The sequence below is a fragment of the Plectrocnemia conspersa genome, unplaced genomic scaffold (assembly GCF_051122295.1).
Source record: "Plectrocnemia conspersa isolate PC_06_02 unplaced genomic scaffold, ASM5112229v1 ptg000013l, whole genome shotgun sequence".
Classification (NCBI taxonomy): Eukaryota; Metazoa; Arthropoda; class Insecta; order Trichoptera; family Polycentropodidae; genus Plectrocnemia; species Plectrocnemia conspersa.
The window spans coordinates 31,112,834-31,129,929 of record NW_028277177.1 but is presented as its reverse complement, the minus strand read 5'-3'; the positions used below and the strand labels follow the sequence as shown (position 1 = coordinate 31,129,929).

The 17,096-nt window shown below is 28.9% G+C and overlaps 2 protein-coding genes across 3 annotated transcripts in view; one reads left to right on the top strand and one right to left on the bottom strand.

Annotated features, from left to right (window-relative positions):
- Positions 1-1,359: 1,359 nt before the first annotated feature.
- LOC148227845 (uncharacterized) lies at positions 1,360-7,395 on the top strand. The gene is made up of 6 exons (XM_088202432.1): positions 1,360-1,583; positions 1,646-1,872; positions 1,943-2,114; positions 2,181-2,370; positions 2,436-2,683; positions 2,753-7,395. The coding sequence occupies exons 1-6, from the start codon at positions 1,417-1,419 to the stop codon at positions 3,822-3,824; spliced, it is 2,076 nt and encodes a 691-aa protein (XP_088058558.1). The 5' UTR covers positions 1,360-1,416; the 3' UTR covers positions 3,825-7,395.
- A 1,773-nt stretch (positions 7,396-9,168) lies between these two features.
- cpx (synaptic transmission protein complexin) overlaps positions 9,169-17,096 on the bottom strand; it is a 219,205-nt gene continuing 211,277 nt past the window's right edge. For both annotated transcript variants that reach the window (XM_088202433.1, XM_088202434.1), the window contains 2 exons: positions 12,691-12,823; positions 9,169-9,651 (listed from right to left, as the gene is read on the bottom strand). In XM_088202433.1, coding sequence (XP_088058559.1) covers positions 9,578-9,651; positions 12,691-12,823 — 207 coding nt within the window. In that variant the 3' untranslated portion in view covers positions 9,169-9,577. The remainder of the gene's footprint in view (positions 9,652-12,690; positions 12,824-17,096) is intronic.

Here is a 17,096-nt window from a genome sequence, read left to right as displayed (position 1 = left end):
AAAGATTAAAGGGGTTGCTGTTAATATTACTTCAAAATTCATCAATAATTCAGTTTAACTAGAGGAATTTCGGATAGAGTTGATAATAATATTATGTTTGTATGTTTATGAACAAAAAATATTGAAAAAAGTAATTTGCCAGACGAATGGTGACGGGTAACAACTAGACACAGACTAGGCTACTGTAGTAATATTAATTAATAGTATTATTATTTAGTCACATTGTTGTTATACTAAATAATATGAGAGATTGGCGGACGAGACGCCGCCGGTCGCTGAACTCCCGTCATAGTCGTCAGAGTGCCGCCAAATAAATTGTTGGCAAATAAATCAGCTTCTCAGTAATAAATACGATTAGCCAATTTTTTTTATTGGACAAGTTGCTTCAGCATATATTAATATTGAAGTCTACTATAATTATTTTTAAATTTATAGTAAAATTCAGTTGACTGGCCACAGAGCTGGCTCTGACGAGTGCAGTGGCTCTAGGTAAGAATAAAGCGCGAGCTCCTCCTCACAAAAAACTTATGTAACGAATACAAAATTGATGCAATAGTATATAAAATACACTAATATAGAATCATAATTCCAAATAATTTAAAAATAAGCAGTCCGACATTTTAATTCTTAAAAATCACAAATAAATTAATTGCATATGCATTTTTTTTGGTTTATTTCGATGAAGACTAAGCAAATTTCATTCTCCAAAGGCGTGAACATATTTCGATGGTCAAATAAACAAGCGCAACGCTTGGTTAAATGATCTCTGTATCGTTATGATTAGTTGGAGAGTTTTCCAACCTTCGAAAAATAAGGCCGGTTTCCAAAAGACAGCCAGACTGAACTCGAGAGACAATTAGGGACATCGGCGGACATCGAGACTACGAGAGATTATGAGACAGACTAGATCGACAGACAAGAGACACCTAGTGACCTAGATGAGCGATCATATCCACATTCTGCTACCAGAGACCTCAGAGGATCATCCCGAGGACATCATCCCTTTGCCAGCTGCACCACCAGCGCTTGGAGTAAAGCATACTCATACAATAGTTTGTTTCGCTATAAGTTATACTAAATAAATTGTTACCAGCTTTCCGGCGTCTAAAAATCTACAGGATCTTGCTATTGACAATAACTTTGTATTTAGACAAATATATGATTTTGGTGGATGTGAGCTCGATGTATAGAGATATGATTCATATTTTTTATTTAGTCACTAGCGTGTGTCATCAAAATACAAATGAATCATATAAAATGGCCTAGTTTTATACAAAAACATAACAAAACCAAAACAATAATACAGGAAGGATAGGCGAACTAGAACAAAATGTAAACACTGAAGCAAATCGACTATAAAAGGAGGATACCTTGGCATAGTAAATTCATTCTATCTTGAGTAGCACTAGAAGCAGCATGGAGTGCCTTAAAAAGTGTCTTTTGTTGCTATCCTGCGTTGCGGCAGTGTTTGGTGCTAGTGTAGTGAAGATAGAAGAAGGTAATGACGTTATCTTAAACGAAACCTTCGTGAGCTTCTCGATGGATAACGATCTATTCAAAGCGATAGGACACCGAAAAGATTGGTAAAATTTTGATTAACATGATATTTAATTTGAGTTTTTTTTATTAATATGTATTTTTTAAGGAAATGCTACCTTTGTGCCAGCAAAGGTTTGTCTCCAGGTTATGTGATGATCGATTCTCCGAATGTCCAAGAAGCAGATGACATGAAAGACATTTTGAAATGGAATAAAGATTACGGCTTCACGCCGATGCTCGTTTTGAAGGATTTGAACAGCGATTCGATTATTAAATACTTAAAAGTCGTTAACGACACTGATGTAAACAACTGCATCTGGTTGCTCAAATTTGGTGAGTGTTTAGAATTTTACTTACCTAAAAAATCTTAATATAATATATAATATTTTGATGCATATTATAGATTGCGTAGACGAAGAAGCATTCGAAGGTGGTGTCATTAGATTTAAGAGTTTGATCGATGAATTTATGGCAAAAAATCACTGGAAAATTTATGCAGATCTCTCTGAGTGTTCTACCAATTCTTCTTTGTCAATAGTGTTGCAGAATGTCACTGATAAAATCATAACAAATAAGTATTATACGTGTTTTGTTGAATTGCGTTCATTTGAGATATTTTATTAACGTGTTTCTGTTTATAGTGATTCTAATATTGTCTTAAATTCGACCAAAGAGAATGAGATTAAATTCTGGAAATTTGAAAATTCTAAGCTTAACGATTCAGAAGTAAACGGATTGAAATGGATGAAGGAAGTCGGAGAATCGGCTAGGAATGGATATTCAGCGATCTTCAAGCATTTGACGGAGGAAGAAGTAGAACATAATAAGTTGGTAGGTGTTTGGTTTTGTATTATGTTTTTTCTTGAGCGGTAGTGATTGAATAAATTATGTTTCAGGTGTTCGTAGCGACGATGTTTTATAAATACTTTGTTGGAAGCAAAGTTTTAGAAGTGAAGAGTGTTTCTCGTCAAGAGGGAGTTTCAGTTTTCGCTCATTGTACCACATTGCCATTCGGTTTCATACCGAATGGCGTGACTTTATATGCCGTCAATGAAAGAGAAGAACCTGCCGATGTTGTGATTGAAGAAATGGGCAGCGGAGAAGGAGATATGCTGCAATACATTCTACAGTTAAATGATAAGAAGTGAGGATTTAGAATATTTATTATTGTTAAATGATTGAATTTATTTAATAGTAGCATCGTTAATTTTAGCCAACTTCTAATCAATAATGAAACATTGACATCAGTATCATCCCATGATGGTTACACTAGAGAGAAGCAATTTGATGTAGTCAAGATAACGCTACCGCCTAAATCTGTCGGATTCTGGATCTTATTCAACACAAATATAGAGACGTGTTTCAATTTGAACGATACTTTAGAAGATAACAATTCAAGATTTAAGCGATCTGTCAATCAAACTATTTCTAATTTGACGCTCGAAGCTGTAAAATCACAACACATCTTAGATAAAGTGAACGACGTCATAAATGAAGCTTATTTAGTTTTTGAAATGGAGCAAGAAATGATCAATCTTGGTAATATGATGCTGAAATTAGACGCGGATTTAGATGACGCGTTGAAAAAGAACGTAACTGTGTTAGAGAATGGTTATCAGATTGAATTCGAGCAAAGAAATAACTCTTTACATAATGAGATAATTAAGAAAGACGTGGATACAATTAACGAACTTGTTGAGAGGGCAAGGAATCTCATTAAAAAAACTCGCGCAGAAGACGAAGGCGTTAATAAGGGTAGAATTATAAATTCTCCTTTGAGGGAATCGCTTAAAGGTTTACAGCTCAACGAAATAGTGAATAAACTGATTAATGATCTGTTGGCTTATAAGGCGGAAGTTGCCATGATTTCTAAGAGAGTGAAGGAAGAGCTGAAATTGCCAGGCAGGTTGAAGATACAAAAAAGATCTATCGATTCTAATAGAAGCAAGAATTTGCTCGTGCTGAAAAACAAATATGGTAAAATTCTAGATAAGAATTCGATTCATAGAAAAGCTAGATCTGCCGATGATAATGAAATCGACGATGCACTGATGTTTGAAGAAGAATCGCACATCCAAAAGATTCTAGCTCCAGCTCCAGTTCCTGAACAAGTGGAAGAAACACCGAAATCCGATAAGCTCACGTGGGGCGATATCAAGAGTAAAATTGACGATTTTACCAAAGACGAGAATGGCGCAATGGATAGTATAGTCAGTGGGATTAAAGATCTTTTCGGTAAAGTGTCCAAGGCGACGACGGAGTGGTGGAACAGTATGAAGATTTGAACGAAACACAAGTAAATGAACAACAATTCTGAATTATAATATTATTTATTATATAACAACGCATTGATGTACCATTTTTACCATGTTAGCATGTAATACATAAAAATGGTAATCTCTAATTTCTAATGTCTAACTGTATTTATTATTGAAAATTATAATAAAAACTTTTTTATATAAAATAATTAAAAACGAGTTTTTTTTTCATACGTGTATATATATGAAATATATTATATATAAATATATAAAATAAAAAAACAACGCCAGAATTTATTACTTTAAAAAAACAAAGCATACTGACAAAATATATATATATACAATAAACAAGGCATTATAATTTTGTCATTGTACTCCCAATCAAATAATGCAAAAGATTTAATATTGATCCGTATAATATATTCAACAACAATATTCGCAGATATTTTATGTATATATGTTTTATATATATATATCAGTATAGAATAATTTTACTTACATTTGAAAAGTGAAAGTACTACCAACGTTAATTTAATATGTATAATAATAACAATATGTCGACGCAGACAACAGTCCACGTTCATGCTTTTGTAATAACTTTTTATAACACTAAGTGACGCTAACTGCATTAAGCTTAAAAGCAATTATATATGTATAATAATATATAACTTAAATTACTATTAAAAACCTTTCTTTTTGCACGTATTGCATATACACACATGTACATATACATAAATGTCCGGTATCCGCACACTTGCTAGCTTCGGTGCCTCACGTCAGTGAGGGATATAAATAAATGCGTGTATATGACATAAATGCGAATATATCAGAATGTAAATTAATACTAATAAATATGTATTACGTGTCGTTGTCTCTAGTTATTTTGTTACATTATAATAATATACACAAGGCATGCTTGGTTAGTCAATTTAAATAAAATACCCAGTAATCGAAAAAATACTTAACAACTAACGCAATTTGTAACGACAATCCAAAAAATAAAATGAATATTTCATTATATTAAATATTATGTTATAATATGATATATATATATATAAATATAATAAATTAAAAGCGCATATATATACACACATGGTAAATTATATAAATTAGAGTAATTTAATATAATTACTACTTTTATTTATAATTACCTTGTATAAACCTCAATGTTTTATTTGCAAGCTTTTTTGAAGTAAATTTATAAAAATGTAAACAACGAAAATTATATTTGTATACATATATACGTGAAATAAAATAATAAATATTATTATTAATATGAAAATTTCATCAGGGTATAATATCTAAGCCTAATTTAGTGAAACGTTTATTTTCAATAGAACCAGTCATTGAAAATCGCTATCGCTACAATATATATATATATTAGATATAAAACGTAGAATTATTACGAAGTTCGATTTAATACGTTCGTCCAATATCAGTTCGATTAAATAATATCAAAAAAAATACAACAACACATCAAATCACCCAAATTCCGAACAAATTGGATATCTGAAATAAAACTTTTGCCTGAAGTTTTATATAAATATGTTATAAATATTATTACAATAGATGAACATCGAAATGCTGAGCCATTTAGTAAAGCACAGCAACATTGAGGAATACGTTTAAGCATTCACGTTATCATGTTAAAAAGCCTATTAAGAATAAGAAAGCAGCGAAATGAATTAATTAGAGAGAACGACACTTATACATATAAAAAACAAACTAAGCGGAAGCTTCAAACTGCAAGCCCAAAATAAAAGCACAAAATCAGCTCATTAAAAAATCGCAAAACAAGCACTCGTGTTTTATAACTATCGTACTATATCTATAATACCTTACAACGAAATAAACACATATGATGCGTAACGTTTAATATCACTAACGACGTCTTACATCATATTTGATTTTATTTACTCTACGACCGGAAAAATCGAGGAGTCTATAAAAAAAATAAATATCCACAAAAGCTAAAGGAACGTTTTCAGAAAATAACGAGAATCATGTGAAGTTATTCAACTATTTATTTGCATTATTCAACTCATGTACACGATTACAATTAAGTTAACTATTATTCTTCGTCTAGCATCCTACAACAATAAATCTCAGTAACATGTACACATTTTTTTTCTCAAATGTCGTATATATAATTTTTAACATCACAACAACAAAGATGCGCATATATATGTATATAGAAGAGATAAAATCGTAAGATTACATAGAGCGTTTAAACATCGAAATGAACATAGCATAACACGCTGGGCAATTAACATCCAATCTATGATTTTAAATGCTACACATTTCACAATAAAGTACGATGCATACAATAGAGAGATTATATGTATATATATATATATAATGAATACGGTGTAATATATAAGGGTTAGATTTCAAGGATTAAACCTAGAGTAGTGTATCTAGACTTATTTGTTATGTATATGCATGTATTTGCAGTTAAGATGAAAGAGAGAAAGTCAGTTAAGTATATATATATATATATAATATAATAAATATAATATGTCATAGATCGACAGACTAAATCATTTGGTTAATACTTTAATTATAATAGATAATTGACACAATAACATACTCCTTCTATTTAATTTTACATATGAAAATAATTAAAAATATCTGATTTTTTTGATATGAAATAAACAGGATGAAATAAAATATCATTTTTTTTGTTATATAATACAAGTTGTGTTCAATTCACGAGAATGAGGAATAGAGTGAGATAGAGAGTTTATAAATAGAGAAGATGTATAATATATATCGATATAGACTAAAGTTTGATGAAGTCAGCAAGCCGTCATGTTTTGCATTACAGTAAGTACAGTGTGACCCAATAGAAGGCATTAAACACATTTTAAATAGGCTGAAATGAAGTGTGAGAATCGAGATGAAAACACTTTCATCATATATCATGCTTTATATCACAGCTTTTGACGTTTTTTGTTTATTTACCTTACTTATTGAGACTGAACTGGACAATAAACATTAACTACAGTAATGAAAACCATTTTTATTACGACGTACTTTAAACACTAGTTATATATTTTAATAATGATAAAATCAGAGACCTGCGGATTAGCAACAATGAAAATTGAACACAAAAAGTTGTTTCGTCATCTTCCAGACTTTTTCAATGTTGAGGTTAAATTCATACAAATAATATATTTCACGATTTTAAACCTAACCTAAACCATTAAATATAATCTTTCTCGGGTAAGATATAAAACAAATATGTAATATATTTCAACTCTAGTGTTTAATTTAGATTCATTTTCAACTCAATTTCAATTGAAAGCTATTTCATAAACAACTTCAATTGTGTTTGGCTTTAAAATATCTCTCATCTTAAACATATTTAATATATTTCAGATAGAGATAAATCATTGCAAAACTAAATTCAAATTAAATAAAAATAAAAATGAAACCCAACTTATCTTGGATCAAGTTAGTAAGTATTTGGAAAAGTGTTTTAGTAGATTAAGTTAATCAGAGTTCAATATTCAATGATACAAAATTGCTGGTCTCTAGATATAATTAAAATAATAAATCAAAAATGTATTTAAATATAATATCGATCGACAAACCCATTGTTGTGTTGTATAAACATTTCAAGTGAATAAAATATCATAGGTCCAACTGTTTGTGAATTAGTAAAGTGGGTTTATATGTGTTTATATATATATAATATATATTTACCATGCACTTGTTGAACAAATGTGTAAACATCGATGCAAATTTGAGCAGCACATCAAAAAGCACACAACATTGAATAAGTCTTTCAACTTGTACACACAAAGAGGTGGTTGTTTTTATTTATTTTTTATTTAATCGAAAAAGGTTCAACAGTTTAATCTATGTTCAAAACTCACCTCTTTATCCATACGTTGTTGGGTTTTTTAATCATGAAACATTTAAAGCTGAGGGTTAAGCCATAAAGGAACGAAAAAAACGGGAGTCATGAGAGTACATTGACAGGGCTTTGAAAAACACAAACACACACACAGGAATTTGGATGATGGAAACGAAAGAATAAAACGACACATAAACGATATTGGACATTGCACTGGGAATTTTTTCAATTAAAATAAACGGCTGGTAAATATATCCAACAACGATTGCCTTCGTGTCATATAATGTATATAAACATCTAATATACAAATAAATAAAATAATAAATCACGTGTACAAATAACTATATCTACTTTATATCCAATTCAATGCACTTATTTTATATTTACTTTTTTGTTACAAAATGTGCAGATAATTTAACATTCACTTTCAACAAGATATCACAAGCGCATGTACTCGGTGTACTATTTTTTTATTATAATAAAAAACCTTGTTCAACTGCATTGATATTTAAGATCGATTGTATAATCATATATATATATTTGTACGTGAAATCTCATATTGTGTTACGAGTGCAATTAACATTTATTTCTTCTAAACTGGACAAATTAAAGAAAAAAAAAATCTCGACTTATGTTATATATATATAAATTGATTTTTATAAAATTAATGAAAAATACTCTCTTTTTTGGATTTTACATATTAATATGTATAAATTTGTAACGGATTGAAAGACTATATATTTTAGAAAGTGTATGGTTAACCGATAACTGCGACTTTATAACATGAGTCAAATTATGAAATAATACGGATCGTCATTCGGTCAAATATCACAATGATGCAGAAGACGTACAAAAATGGCGACGTTCAATGAAATATGTGTATACATTTATTTATAATTACTATTTATATAAAATATTATTGCTTCAAATTCATTGTATAATGTAACGAATGCTCTCGGATGAACGTATCGCAGTATAACAGTCACGATACACTTTCTCACATTTATCTAAACCGACGTTCTGCAGTTAATCATATTTTTTTATAATAATACCTAATCAAGTGTATTCATAGAGGTTATTCTTCTTCGTCTTCTTCGTCGTCTTCATATCTCATTAGTAATAATCGTTAATCACTATAAAGTTTTCATGTGTAACAAATACTTTAACACTCTATAAGCTAAATTTTGACAACAAGCGCTGTTTTTTTAGTCTTCACCATTTCGTTTTACCTAAATTATTTTATCAACGGATTTCACTTCGTTTTTTTATATTTTTTTAACAATATCAACAATTTAGTTACTATGCCCCTCTCAAACGAAACACAGAGCAGCTGGAAGTGGTCGGGCATTTGTTCAATGCAGAAGTACCTAGATTGTGATACGTAAAAAATGTCCCATCTCATGCGATATTGATAAATAAAAATAATACACACACACTTACACACATAATTAATATCATGGACGACCAAGCGTTGGGTATATAATTTAATAATATGTAAAGGCATGATTATATAATATAGTATATAGGTTACACGAGGGGCATAATCGATACATACGTATTATTAATAATAAAACAACGATTGATGACAGTTGAAACCTTCGATTTTTGAAAACATACGAAAGCAGCGAAAATGTAACGAACATTACACACTTTATGGTCATATTTTTGAGTTAACTATTTATATAAGATTATACATTAATTAAACCGTTACATTATTACATATACAAATAACAATATGCGAATTGATGGATTACGTCAGTCGTTGCTTTCGTACGTTCTACCCTAAGTGATGTGTATAATATGTATTAATATATAGGTTTTTATTGATGCTATATGATGTCATATATAATATGTTGGTATGATGGTAACTCGTATTCAGCTCATTCTCAACGAATTTTCTTACTGTCGGTCACAACTTTCACTGCATGACGCATTTGCTTTCGATCTGAGACTTTATTTCGTTCACCTGGGTCTCGATTGTGTTTTTAAGCTCTGAAAATAAAAAAGAAAAGAGTTAGAAATCACAATAGATTTACAGCGAAAAATACACATACGATAATAACACTAAAACCGTTTGTTTATAAAGAAAGACTTCATAGTAGAGATGAATTTCTAAAATATATACATGAAAGACCTGGATTTGAATCTAATATACACCGTATTTTTTTTCAATTTATATTTTCTGAAAATTAAATTTTCCTGAAATCGTAGATACATATTTAAAATAAAATAAATAGCGTCGTGCATAGTGCATCGTTTAATTAAAATATGTACTATTAATAAAATAGATTTGATTTCTGTTTAGTACCTCAATATTTACTTAGTTGTTGATTGTGTTTACCCCCATTGTAATGCATTAGTCTAACGCCTGTCATGTACCAACGAAAAATGTACATTAAATAAATAAATCACACTTACGTAAATATGACATTTTTTATTTTAAGATATAATAAATTATTATAAATACCATTAAAAAATATTTTTAAATGGTATTTTTTTTAAATATGTGTCTTTATTACGAGTTAAGAAACTCACAATTACATAAGGATTGCAAATATTGAGTATATATTTAATTTAGAGCTGATATGGCATAAATAAAATTTGCACGAAATTAATTTATATTATATAAAAAATGTTTACTTTAAAGTATTGACTGCGTAAATCGGGATCATTTTTATGTTTTCCTATATTTTACTAATCTCACGGATAATTATTGTGATAAATAATTTAAATTCCGTCGAGATGAAATACTAATATATTATATAAATAATAAAATGTAAGTGACTAAAAAAATATTGATTTCTGTGAAGTGTCTCGTTACTTATTTAATTATAGTTGATTCTGTTTTCCACAATGTAACGCATTGGGCTTACGCCTCTCATGTAATAAAATATTATTGACTACAAAAATTATTTAAAAATAATTTTTATTATTCAATATTATACTTATTTGATTTTAAGTTACATTTTATGTTTTATATTTAAATAATAATTTTTAAAAGCATAGTTTCAAAATTTATTTCAAATTAAGAGCTGATAAGGCATAAATAGAATCTGCACAAAATTTATTTATTTTATATAAAAATGTTTATTTATTCATTAAAAATATTTATTATAATCAACTATTGACTGTATAAATTGCGATCTTTTTTAGGTTTTCTTAGATTTAATAATAAATAATAATTTATAATTAATAAAAATATTGATTTCTGTCTAGTCTCACGCTACTTATTTAGTTGTATTTACTGCATTGTATTTACTGCATTGTAACGCATTGGGCTAATGCATGTCATATTACAACAAAACATTTACAGGAAATAAATAAAATTATTGACACCCATATGATATTTACTATTTTTATTTTATTTTAATTTATATTATATTGTACATCCATGTACAGTAAAATATTTTTTTAACAGAATTATGATTTTATAATGAATACCATTTTGAAATACAATAGCTAATTTTAATTTCTATAATGTGCCATTTTTACGATTCTCTTAAACGCGGTAATATTATTTTTTATTTTTGAATAGTTGGTGTTTCGAAACAAAATGGCGGAGAAAGCTGGCTAACAGACTTAGCTAGAATATTTATGACGAACATTTTTCAAAAAATGTTTATAGGGTAAAATTATAACATTTTTAAATTTTATTGTGCAATAATAATTATTAAAAATGTTGAAGAAAATAAGTGATTATTAAAAATGGACTTATACCACTTTTAATAATATCAAATTATTAAAAATATAAACAATAGTACTTTTAAATTAAATTAAATTAAATATATATTGTAATTGAAATTGATTTTAAAAAAATGTATTTTTTTGTAAAAAATAATATTTAATACGAAGACCCGTGAGAAAACAAATAATAGAATTTATTAAGAAATAATTAACAAATTTATTAATAAACAAGTATGAAAAGCACGAACGAACTTTCAATATTTATGAGGATATTGTGCAACATTGACTGTGTAATTCTAATTATAAAAAGACGAAATTATTAACTCATTTTTTTTTTACAAAAATGGACTTATACCACTTTAAAAAAAGCTCATTTATTATTTATGCCATAATCAAATTTATTAATAATAAAAAGTTAAAAGTAACAAGCATTAGAAAATTAATTTCAACATCAAAACAGCCAAAAGATTTTTCCCAATTTAAAAAAAATATAATAGTATATAGTAAATATAGCGTTAAGCTAAAATTTTACTTAAAATAAAATATGCATTATAGTGTATTAGTAATAATAATAAAATTAAAATTAAATATTATTTTTTAATAATTTCAAAGCAAAAGTGTTAAAAAAACAGTCGATATTATATTGAAAGATATTACGAAGCATAACGAAGCAGTGTAATTTTAAATACTAATTGTAAAATAAATATAATATAGTTTAATACTTTATCATGTATTAAACTGCTTGAATTTTCATTAATCTTAACGCTCATGGAAATTAGCGAAAAGTTAAAAATTGAGGTTCATAAAACCATGAGGTCTATGGCAGAGCTATTTATAATTAAATAGTTAAACCTTAATGTGTTTATAAAATACAACCTTACTGGAAATGGTTAAAAGTCATGGTTAAACAACGATGGAGGCGAACCTTTGGCTTATGTGTTTTACTAAAAATTATTATAATATTATACAACATTTAATATCTTCAGATGCTGTTTTTATCATTATTTACTAGCTCATACCCAAACATAATCATATATTGTTGTAGAGAATATAGTTCTATAGTTAAATATTTTCATCCATCACTTTTTTGTATGACTTAACATAACTTATACTAATGTTAGTATAATTTAGTATATTTAACATAACACAGCAAATGGCGTTATTAATATGCAAGTAATGCGACATTGAATGATAAGGGATTTTTATGGCAATTTAATATACTATTTTATATTTTCAGATGCTTGTTTCTTAAAAATAAAAAATATTATAAGCTAACAATTATTGTATTGTGTGTATTAAAAAAATAACGCTCAGAGAATATGGTAAAATTATTGATAAAATACTTACTCGTGAAGTCGTCTTGATCTTCTAGCTCAGCTTCCGCGGCCAATTCCTCTGGCGTCTTCTTTTTACGCATCAGGGGATTGTCCGGCTCCACCGGCATCTGCTCGACGACCTCCTCTCGCTTTTTGATGTTGTACTGCAAGACAATACAAAAAGGTGTCACGTTAGCAATTTGAAACAATGACACACACACAAATTAGTAATTCGGCTTATCTGCGCAGAGGGGAGTACGAGGAGAGACCGGCTAATTGGATCCCGGAGGAACTAAAAGCTCCGATGGGATCGGAATGAGCAATTCTTCTACGGGAACAATTCCTTTCACGTGCACGGAACAAGATAAGCCATTATTCAAAACGTCCCGTTTACGTGTTTCGTGTCGTTGTGCCTTTGCGCGGAAAGATCGCTCCTCCGTACTAAGTTCAGATTGTGTAAACCTTTGTTAACGTATTTAATAAAATACAATATAATGCAATTAGGTATCCTTATTGGTTAAAAATTCAGGATTTACTATATAATACGACTAAGGAATGCGAGTGTCTAGATGAGAAATATTTGGCGATAAATAAAAAAAATAGATGAGCTGAACTGCCGTAGTTTAATCATATTGACATTGCAGTTATTAAAAAAAATGACTTCAGTTAAAAAAATTTAAAGAAAAAACGTTTCAAAAAATAAATTAAAATAAAATAAAAATAAGGAAAAAAATACATTATTGTAAAAATAGTATATATAAATTAAAATTTAAACACTTTTATATACATTAGTCACCGAGAAATTTACATAATTTTTGCAACCGGACAGAATTTTTGATTCAATATTGCACGAATTAAAAGCTAATATTATTAATTTTATTGATTCTAGGTATAGCAAAATGTAATCCAAGATGTTGGTAGCTCTATTATGCTGCTAAGAAACAACAAAAGCTATGCTTGGGAAGTAATTCAAATTTATATTATTTGTGATTAAAGCAACAAATTTATATGAAAATATATTATACTATGTCATACTTTATCGAAAGCCCTTTTAAATAGCACATTTAGTTTAATAATAAACACACTATATATTCTTGTTGATAAAAATTGCTACCGGTATTAATAAAAAGCGCAGAGGCATCTTGTTCGTAATCCTATTAGGCACCGAAGGTTTTTTTGAATAAGCTCCTTTATTAAAACCCAGTACGATTGTGCTTTTCGGTCGAAAGCTTAGGGCGGAATGCTCTGACAATTAATTATGTCTGAGTCTTAGCGGGGAAGAGATCCGGATAATGACATATAATTGACCACCATGATTTCCCAAAGGGATCGACCTCTCGCCGAGGATATTTTTCCAATTCCGCCTCTGCGCTCCATATTCGACCGAATTTATCGTAAGATTTTGCGTAGTAACCTTATTGGGTACGCCGACAAAATCTTTCGTAGGTATATAAAGTATCGGAACGAAAAGAGTCTGACAATTAAGAAAATAACTTACGAAATGTCAAGATAACCATAATTTTATCGACTTAGTGGCTCGACCTTTTCGGCAATGGTATAAGAGCCAAATAAAGATTTATACTTTTTTATAAGAACTTTTTTTGTTAACAAATATCTTAAATGGGGTTAAATGCTGGTGACAGCATAAGAGTTTGTGACTCCGATAATAAATATATCTTTAACACCGAAGTAATGCAATCCCATAGAAGCAGTGGAGTATACACAAAATAATTTATATAACTATCCTGAAATACACTATTGGTTATTCAATATGTTCTTTATAACTCGTTGTAGACTCAATATTTAAAATGCAATTCCCCGTCAAGTCATTTAAATGTAAAAACGCAAACTTTTACACGTTCTAAAGATATAAAATACATATTGCATGACTCTCCCTGCCACACTCCGATGCGATTGTACACTAAACATGCTCCTACCTGATCCGCTTTTCCGACTGCAAATTGAAATTGAAAGCTTCACACACGATCGTTGACACGTACGGTACATGTACGTATAATACCGTAGGGGTGACTTTGAGACGATTTATAAATATGGAACGCAATTTTATTGCTCTACAATCCATCTCAGAGAAATAAAACTGTATTGTACGATCGTTTCGATTTCCACCCTTTTTGCTCGTCGTCACTCTGTTTAATTTCATTAGGAAAACTCTGAGGAATCCAAAGCCGCTCAACACTGGTAATCAATTTCCGGACGCGTCCGGATAAGATAATGTAAATGCGGCTCATTTGCAAAGCTGATTTAATTTAGACAGTCTGCAACTGACTTTTGAAAGTGCCAAAGGCTAGACTTGGTACGAGATACAATACGGAGTAAATTGCTCGGTTAAACGATGTCGTTGTAGTAATTTGACACTATAAATCAAGGATAGCCAAACCTTGTGGTCTACTCAACTTTAAAAAAATAGTGATTTACTAAGTGGCGAAACACAAATAATAATATTAAAAATAAATACAGATAAATTAACTAAACAATATATATATAATATCTAATATTTAATACATAGATTTACATAAAATATATGCTGCGGTACCTCACGACAGTGTGGGTCCGACAGATATTATAGTAGTTATATAAATATATAACTAGCATTACTAAACATACAACTAGAATTCTGTAACTAAATAAATATATATATAACTAAGTAATTATTTAAACATAAATTTCTATTTTATTAAGACAATAAAAATGCATTAGGCCGCGCAGCGTAATTTTTGTTGATATTTTACGCTAATATTGTATGCTCTGTGAGAATATTTTTATTAATTAATCTTTGCTACTTCAAACGGCTTTTATGAATCGCCTCTATTTGCTCACTGTAATAATAATAATTCCAAATTCGTTCATTCCATCTTACCTAATATTTAGTTACTCACCGAATTTTGTACAATATCAGGGAATCTATTGAATATTTTAAACATAGTATTATAGATAAAATAAAATTTGCAAAAAAATTATACATAACCATTCTTACCCTAACTTATAATATTTTGTTAATTACGCTTATTATTATAATATTATCATTATAGAAATGAAAATTATTATAAAAAATAAAAAAAATATTCCAGGAGAGTTAAATGCGAAGTTTTTACGTATATCGATGTTAGATTGTAACATTTTCGTTGGACAGCGTAGCGATAAATTTCTCTCTTATTTGTAGGGAATCAATGAAATGAATTTAACGTTTGGGATATATCTCTTTATTTAATCAAATAGAGCAAATCAGTTATGTGTTATTTGCGCAGCGCATTATTTTTTTGTAAGCTGGTATTATTTTACATCCTGAAGAGTCATTTGGTCGTAAAGTGTGAAATCTTAAATATTGTTCTGTCAATTCTCCTTTTAAGTTTTTTTTTGTTAAAAAAAAGCAGAATCGTAATTAGATTTTTTTTGTGTTTGTTGATTTTTTTTTAACAATAAATGATTTTTTTGTATGGAAAAAATAAGAGGACCGCAATGCTCAATAATTATTTTAAGACGCGTTTTTGTATTCTTTCAAGTGTCCTACTTAGATGACAGTCCTAATATCCTCACTAACAACCACTAAGAACTATCCGCCCTTACGTAGACAATCAATGTCAAAATTCCGGGAACGAAATTTTTAGAACCACATTTGACATTTTCTGAATTTAAGGCATTCTTGCCTATTACATTATAGTCTATCCAAGATGTTAGCGTTCATCATCATTGTGTTGGAAATAAGGGTGCGTGTATGCATGCATGCACACATATACAGTTTTCCGCGAATTTGCTTACACCGACAGTAAAACTTTACCAATACTAAAGCAGGGCTGTTTTAAGGGTGGGGGGACCATATTAGAAATTGAATTAAAAATGATAAAGTGTTATATTTTTATTATAAATTATTGTCATATTGTGTAATTTTGTAATCAATAAAACAATTCCTGTAATATTCTATTGGTATTTTAAAAAATATTATATTAAATAGATATTCAACCTGGAGAGTGATTTCAAAATTGCTATCATGTTTTTGAGTCAAATATGTATATAAATAAACAAAATAAGTAAAAAAGTGATATTTTACACTTTCCTCAACAAATTAAATTAAAAAAGTAAAATTAATTGCACATATAATTTCACATGGTCACCGTATTATTTTTTCTCACCAATACTGTGACGATGAGCGTTCATATCTTGGACGGACTGTGCATATTTTTAATTGATATTGTTGCATTATGACCGAGTTGAAACTCATAAAACATAATATAGCTTAACTGAGATTATTTTATCTTTATTGTCACTGTTGATTTGGGGTTGAAAATATCAGAACAAAAAATATTCCGTTACTAAATAGCATAATTGATACTTCTGTTAACAAGCATCAAAATAATAATGGTATTATCGTTAATTTATAATAAGTTATACATTTTTTCAAACGTAAAAAAAACGCAAGAA